General features: G+C 41.1%; 1 protein-coding gene across 1 annotated transcript in view; it reads left to right on the top strand.

The window, feature by feature from the left end:
* Positions 1–5,527: 5,527 nt before the first annotated feature.
* The window catches only part of LOC110315849 (mas-related G-protein coupled receptor member A2-like), a 19,058-nt gene continuing 16,199 nt past the window's right edge, over positions 5,528–8,386 (top strand). The window contains exon 1 of the mRNA XM_021189797.1: positions 5,528–5,626. Coding sequence (XP_021045456.1) covers positions 5,616–5,626 — 11 coding nt within the window. The 5' untranslated portion in view covers positions 5,528–5,615. The remainder of the gene's footprint in view (positions 5,627–8,386) is intronic.

Raw genomic sequence — 8,386 nt, 5'->3', positions numbered from 1 at the left:
TATTCCATTGGTCTACCTGTCTGTTGCTTTACCAGTACCATGATGTTTTTATCACAATTGCTCTGAGTACAGCTTGAGGTCAGGCATGGTGATTTCACCAGAGGTTCTTTTATCAATGAGAATAGTTTTTGCTATTTTCATTTGCTATTTATCATTGAGAATAGTTTTTGCTATTTTGGATTCAATGCAATCCCTATCAAAATTCCAACTCAATTCTTCACTGAGTTAGAAATGGCCATTTGCAAATTCATCTGGAATAACAAAAAATCTAGGATAGCAAAAACATTTCTCAGCAATAAAAGAGTCTCTGGTGGAATTGCCATTTCTGACCTCTGTACTACAGAACAATTGGGATTAAAAAAAAAAGAAAGAAAGAAAGAAAGAAAAACTGCATGGTTCTGTTACAGTGACAGACAGGTAGATCAATGAAATAGAATTGAAGATCCAGAAATGAATCCACACACCTATGGTCATTTGATATTTCACAAAGGAGCTAAAACCATAATGTGGAAAAAAAGGCAGCATTTTCCATAAATGGTGCAGGCTCAGCTGGCCATTACCAGTTAAAAGAATGGAAATTTATCCTTTCTTATCTCCTTGTTCAAAGCTCAAGTCTTTGTGGATCAGTGACCTCAACATAATGCCAAAGACTCTGAAACTTATAGAGGAGAAAGTTGGGAAGAGCCTTGAGCATATGGACATAAAGGAAACATTCCTGAACGGAATACCAATGGCTTATAGCGTAAGATCAATAATTAACCAATGGGACATAATAAAATTGAAAGTTTCTCTAAGGCAAAGGACAGTGTCAATAACACCAAAAGCCCACCAACAGATTGGGAGAGGATCTTCACCAATCCTAAATCTGATAAAGGGGTAATATACAATATATACAAAGAACTCAAGGACTTAGATTCCAGAAAACCAAATAATCCTTTGAAAAATGGGGTACAGAGCTAAATAAAGAATTCTCGATTGATGAATACCAAATGGCTGAGAAGCACCTAAAAAAAATGTCTAACATCCTTAGTCATCAGGGAAATGCAAATCAAAACAACACTGAGATTCTACCTCACACCAATAAAAATGGCTAAGATCAAAAACTCAGGTGAGATTAGATGCTGGAAAGGATGTGGAGAAAGAGGAACACTCCTCTATTGCTGGTGGTATTGAATGGTATAACCACTCTGTAAATCAGTTTGGCAGTTCCTCAGAAGAGTGGACATAGTACTACCAGAGGATCCAACAATACCACTTCTGGTCATATAACCAGAAGATGCTCCAACATGTAATAAGGACATATGCTCCACTATGTTCATAGCAGCCTTATTTATAATAGCCAGAAGCTGGAAAGAATCCAGATGTCCCTAAACAGAGGAATGGATACAGAAAATGTGGTACATTTATATAATGGAGTACTACACAGTTATTAAAAACAATGAATTTATAAATTTCTTAAACAAATGAATATATCTAAAGGATATCATCCTGAGTAAGGTAACCTAACCACAGAAGAACAAACATGATATGCATTCACTGATAAGTGGACATTAGCCCAGAAGCTCTGAATACCCAAGATACAATTCACAAAACACATGAAAATCAAGAAGGAAGATCAAAGTCTGGATACTTAGATCCTTCTTAGAAGGGAAAACAAAATACCCATGGAAGAAGGTACAGAGACAAAGTGTGAAGTAGGGACTGAAGCAATGACCATCCAGAGACTGCCCCACCTGGGGATCCATCCCATTAACAACCACAAAAACCAGACACTACTGTGAATGCCAACAAGAGCTTGTTGACAGGAGCCACATATAGCTGTCTCTTCAGAGGCTCTGCCAGTGCCCCACAAATACAGAAGTGGATGCTCACAGCCATCCATTGAACAGAACACAGGGTCCCCAATGAAGGATCTAGAGAAAGAACCCAAGGAGCTGAAGGGGTTTGCAGCCCCATAGGAGGAACAACATTACGATCTAACCAGTACCTCCAGAGCGCCCTGGGACTAAACCACCAACCAAAGACCACACATGGTGCTACTCATGGCTCTAGCTGCATATGTAGCAGNGGATGGCCTTGTCAAGCATCAATAAGACAAGAGACCCTTTGCCCAGTGAATGTTATATGCCCCAGTATAGGGAAATGCCTGGGCCACAAATCTGGAGTGGTTAGGTTGATGAGCAGGGGGAGGGGGAAGGGGATAGCAGTCTTCAAAGGGGATCTAGGAAAAGGGATAACATTTGAAATGTAAATAAAGAAAATATCTCATAAAAAAAGAGAACCAAGAGAATATATACGAGTCATATAGGATCTAATAACAAGTGTGGATAAAGACAGCTCCTTCCATCATTCACATAAAACACCACTCTCACCTCAAAGGAACACGAGAGAGCTTATTCTGAGCCACATATGAGGTCAATGGCTCAAGAACACAGGTTTGAATTGCCCCTAATACCAGGTTCCAATTTAGAAACAGCTTCCTGAGGGTTCTACAGTAGCAGAACTACAGGGTGAAAAAAGGCATAAATAAATTTTAAACATGCCAATGGAAACCTCAGTTAAGCAGGTTAAGTCCAACAGGAAATCACTGCTATAGGCTTCAGATGTTTTCTGATAGCCTTCTTAGCCTTTACGTTGGTGGACATGCATGGCCTGTTAGGATATCAAGACCTAATGTTAAGGAGGTTAAGTCAAGTACAGAAATGGGTAATAAATAGTTAATAGAAAAGATAAATGTAGCCCAACACACTTTGGCTCTGGTCTCACCTGCAACATTTGTACTTTCCACAGTCATGGTTCTAAGCTGTCAGCCTTAAGGACCCCAACATACGTGCAGCTTTTTTCTGGTGGCTTCAGTTCACCCAGCTACAAAGTCAGGGAAGACACAGAAGATACTAGAATATTGTGGCTTAAGGCTAAGAGGTCATGGGGACTTTCTGAGGTAGAATCAGAATCATGCTAATACATGACTTCTCTTACTGCCACAAGACCCTCAACAGCTCTGGCTGGAAGAAAACACAAGCAGTCCCATGATCTAAGCCATCATGGATGCTACTCTTTCAAACTTCCAGCCAAAAGGAAAAACAACTTTCCACTCACAAGTTGCTTTTAGTCAGGTATATGGTCATGGTAATGAGAACAGTTTCTAACAAAGGTAGCTCAAAACAAAAGACCAGTGCTCCCTGCAAGACAATAACAGGAGTTGTGGCTTTTCCTCCACATCTTCCTCAAGCTAATCAGAGTTGCAGGAACCAGGGAAGCACATGATAGATGCATGTATTCAGTCTTGATAAGTCAAAGTTCTTACTATCTTTCACTCACATCCGTCCATCGTATTGTGGCCTGGGCAGTCTGGACTGCGCAGGGCTTTACAGAGATAGGAAGCCATCCCATAACCTGAAGTCTGCCTCTTTTCTCCACTCAAGCACTGCTCCTGTTTCCTATACTAATGTTCTTGATGGGTTCCAAATTGACCTACTCTCTTCTAATATGTGTGAATCGCCAATTCAGATTCACTGTGTGTAAAGATCTCATCATCAACCTCCGCTGTGCCCTGTGTAGCATAAACTACCCTGGTAGTATGGCTTCCAGAATGATGAAGGATACAGACCCTGATGCAAACTAATAGGTTGAATTCACACTGTACAATTTTGGGGTAAGCCCTGTGTGATGCTCGGCCCAGGGAATAACACTATTAGAAGGTATGGCCCTGTTGGAGTAAGTGTGGTCTTGTTGGAGTAGGCGTGTCACTGTGGTTGTGGGCTTTAAAACCCTCATACTCACTGCCTGGAAGCCAGTATTCTGCTAGCAGCCTTCAGATGAAAATGTAGAACTCTCAGCTCCACCTGCACCATGCCTGCCTGGATGCTGCCGTGTTCCCTCCTTGATAATAATGGACTGAACCCCTGATCCTGTAAGCTGGCCCCAATGAGATGTCATTTATAAGACTTGCCTTGCTTATAGTGTCTGTTCACGGCAGTTAAACCCTAACTGGGACATCCTGGAACAATTTCTGAACTGCCTTGCATCTCTACTTTCCTAAAGGTAAGATGTGCACAATGACAAAAGCACATGACTAATTAAAATTTAAAATGATACCAAGTCAGCTCTGAATCAGCAGAAATAAAGACCTGGATTTGGGTGAGCTGAGCATCAGTGCCTGGGCTGGGCTAGCAGAAGATGCAGTTGTGTTCTGGCTGTGGGCTTCTGGATACTCAGAAATGCCTTCTCCATCTGCATCCTAACCCTGGCCAGGCTTCCCTTCTTATCCTTGTGATTTCAAGGCAGAAATTTCCTGGAGAAACTTTTCAACTTCTTTATTTCATCTCCATTTGCACATCCATGCTCAGCACCATTTCATGTCTCACTCACTCCAGAACCAGGGCCAAGATACTAGCCAGATACACATCAACCAATGTACCCTGCTCTGTCCCACATCTCTATTGCTGAACATCTTGTAAGGTAACAATGATGGCTTCTTATTTGAGGGTTAGGATTTGCTTCATGTTAAGGACTTCATTTCTTTGCAATGGCAAGGTTGAGAATTTCATATATGAGTATAATGTATTTTCTTTAATAAATAGTTCCCTCCACTGCTCCTACTCATTCCGTGTCCCCCACATGTTCCCATCTCTAGTTCAAGTCATCTTCTGTATGTGATGGTTTAAGTGACTAATGGACACCACAGACTCATATATTTAAATGCTTCGTCAACAGATAATGGAACTATTTGAGAAGGAATAGATATGGCTTTTTGGAAGAAGTGTGTCACTTGGGTATGGATTTTGATGTTTCAAAAGCCCACACAAGAATGTGTGTGTGTGTGTGTGTGTGTGTGTGTGTGTGTTTTTGTGTGTGTGTGTGTGTGTTCACCCCTTTCACTGCCTGTTGCCTGCCTGAAGATAAAGATTGTAAAACTCACAGCTACTGTGAGGTCTTTAAGTCACTCCTCAGTATGTCTAGTATACACAGAACATTTGTTCACCTCATGGGGTTGGATTGCATAATTGCTTACAGAGACAAATTCTAAAATAAAAACGAATGTTTCCTGATCAAAACTATAAGCTCATCTATTAAGATATTTAGGAATAAATAGTTAACAAGCAATTGCTTCCAAAGAATAACATTTTAAAAGACATTTGCCTTTTGTTTGATGCATTTCTGTGTTATTTGGAAGAAACTAGAAATGTGCCAACATCTCTGTTTTAGCAGAGAAAAGGAGAAACCAGGCCATAGGGATGAAGCACATTTAGGAACTTTGCTTCATCCATGCCTAACACTTAAGGACACTGCTCACTTTGTTTGGCATTATTGTCCAGGTGGCAGGAAATGCCAAGCAACAGTAACTTACAGGAAGTGCGAGTTGAGAGATTTCCTATGAGAAAGCATAGCGAAAGAAGAAATTGAGAAATGCCTCAGGAGGAACATGAAGTAACAGACCCTACACTCTTACTTGCCAATAGTACTCTGAGCAGGAAACCACAGTGCTATCTGGGATACTGATAAACTTTACTTCCTTCCAACATTTAAATGCACTTCTCCAGAGCAAATGAATATCCTGTAGTGACTGCATCTTTTCTCCTACACAAGCCAGCGAACTACATCAAGCAAGAGGAATGGGGGAAAGGTAAGGGTCTATCTGCAACTTACTTGTGAATCTATTGTTACATCTTTTGTGTACTTATATCCACATACCACCATACTGAGGCAGCATATTCTAGTTGCCATGAGGACCACAAGTGGTCTTGCCAAACAACAGAGCCCAGTCAGCTACCCCACCCAAGATCAGAGCAAAGGGATTGCCCAGCTAACTAGAGAAACAGAGAGCATGCTCTGACTGCTTAGGGCCAGCAGTAGCTACCCATTCAGCATCACAAATTACACATCAAGCAGGGAGGAGGTGTGTCCTTGACAAAGAAAAATGAAAAAGTAGTGTATGTCCCCACAAATGCTCAACAACCGGGGGGGGGTGTAGCTTTATAAATCTCAAGAGATTGTGAGTTCTCTGAAAAACAATAACAAATCTACAACAACATTGATTTTAAAACAGGGAGAGAAATGATAGGAAATCCAGACCAGTCCAATCCTCCTTCAGTAAAGTTCAAGGATATAAAGTCAAGAAATTAATTAAGATATGAAAGCAACATAGCAGCTGAATAAGCAACCATCTCCCCATTAAGACACACATTTGAACAGCTATCTTATTCATCGGGATGTATTAATCATGCAAAATAACTAATTTTGCTACTGATGTTTCATATGTAAACGCAGTACCTGAATGGGATTCATATCTTCACCACCTTCTCTTCCTTCCCTCCTCTTGCTCTTCTCCACCATCCCCTAAATAATCCTAAATCATACTGCTCTTTTTTCCAGTTCACCAATCCTCTCAATATTCCTCAATCTGAAATAATTTCATTGCTTACATACGTGTGAGTATAGGTTAGAAGTAGAAATAAGGTATCTTCCTTGATCATACTCCCCACAAAAACGTCATTGATTGAGTCAGGGCCTCTCACTTATCCTACAGTTAGCCAATTCCAGTTAATCTGGCTTTCCAGCTCAATCTGGGAAACCCCTGTCTTCCTTAGGGTGACGACTGCTTTGATGAAATCATGATCAACAGCGACTTGGGCTGGGAAGGGCAAAATGGGTAGGAAACAGTTTGTTTTCCTCAAACTTCCATAAAACAGTTCATCATCAGAAACAGTGAGGACAGGAACTCTAGCAGGGCAGGAACCTGGAGGCAGAAGCCTATGCAAACTCCATGGAGAGATGCTGCTTACTGCCTTGCTTCTCATAGATTGCTCAGCCTGCATTCATATGCAACCCAGGGCCACCAGCCCAAAGATGGCCCTACAACAATGAGCTGGCCCCACCACCATAAGTCATTAGTTAAGAAAATGCACTACAGCTGGATCTTAAGTAGGCATTTTTGAGGTTCCTTCCTTTCAGCTTGTGTCAAGTTAACATGAAATCCGCCAGCATCACTTGTTTCTGCCTCCCAAGTGCTTGGATTGCAGGGTGCTGATGCAGCTAACAGCTTAGAAGTAGGTTCTGGAGATCTGAACTCCACTCCACATGTTTGCAGGACAAGTGCATTACCCACTGAACCATCTCCATGGCTTTGTACAAGGGAACTAGGGATCTGAACCCAAGCACTTGATCCACTGAGCCATATTCCAGCCACTCATTATTTCCTCTATAGCTGAGTAAAACTATCGTGTGTGTGTGTGTGTGTGTGTGTGTGTGTGTGTGTATGTGTGTGTCTGTGTGTTTCCTTTATCCATACATGCTTTTATGAGCATGTAGGTTGCTTCCATAGTGACTATTGTGAATAGGACCATAATAAACATAACTATAAATATAATAGTTATAATTGTCTCTATTGTATACTGACTTTGATTTCTTGAGCTATACATCCAAAAGCAGCCTATGTGGAGCCTATGGCAATTTTAGCTCTACTTTTTGAATGATAGCCACACTGGTTGCCTTACTGACTGCAATAACTTATATTCCCTCTAGTAGTCAAGGGCTCTGTTCTCACTGTGCCCTCACCAGCATCCATTCCTGTTTATTGCCTTAGTGATGTTCATTTGGCCTGGGATGATCATTTTAACTGATTCTGTGCAGCATGAGAGATGGGGGTAGTTTCAACCTCCTACCTGTGGATTTCCTGTTTAATAGCATTGTTTCCTATAGAGACTATTTTACTTGACTTTGTTGAGGGTCAGATGGAAGTAGCTGCATCCTCTAATCTACAGCACTGGTCTCCATTTCTATTTTTTGGGCTGGTATCACTCTAGGTTCATTGGTACAGGTCAGTATTACCATTTGAAACCAGACATTGTGATGCTTCTAGCACTGTTCTTGCTCAGGATTGCCATAGTCTTTTGTGGCCTTTTGTGCTTCTGTATGATTTTAGGGTTTTTATTTCTATTTGTGTGAGAATGTGATTGGACTTTGGTGGAGACTCCCCTGAATTTATTTTCACATTACTGATGCAGACAATAGACAGACATGGATCTTTCCAAAGCTTTAAGTGTCTTCTTCAATTTCTTTCCTCTGAGCCTATTTCACAATTCCATTCTTTCTGACCCAGTTATACTTACTCCTAGGAATTTCCTGGGTCACCAACTATGACTATTGCCCTGATTTCTTCTTCAATATATTTCCTGTGATGGTTTGTATATGCTTGGCCCAGAGAGTGGCACTATTAGAAGGTTTAGCCTTGTTGGAGGAAGTGTGTCACTGTGGGTGTGAGGTGTTTTTTTTTTTTTTTTTTTTTTTTTTGGTTTTTCGAGACAGGGTTTCTCTGTATAGTCCTGGCTGTCCTGGAACTCACTTTGTAGACCTGCTTTAGCCTTTGAGACTACTATAAGACACC

Source organism: Mus pahari, unplaced genomic scaffold (assembly GCF_900095145.1).
Source record: "Mus pahari unplaced genomic scaffold, PAHARI_EIJ_v1.1 scaffold_10131_1, whole genome shotgun sequence".
Lineage (NCBI taxonomy): Eukaryota > Metazoa > Chordata > Mammalia > Rodentia > Muridae > Mus > Mus pahari.
Note: the sequence above shows the minus strand (reverse complement) of the source record. Positions and strands in the feature narration are given on the sequence as shown.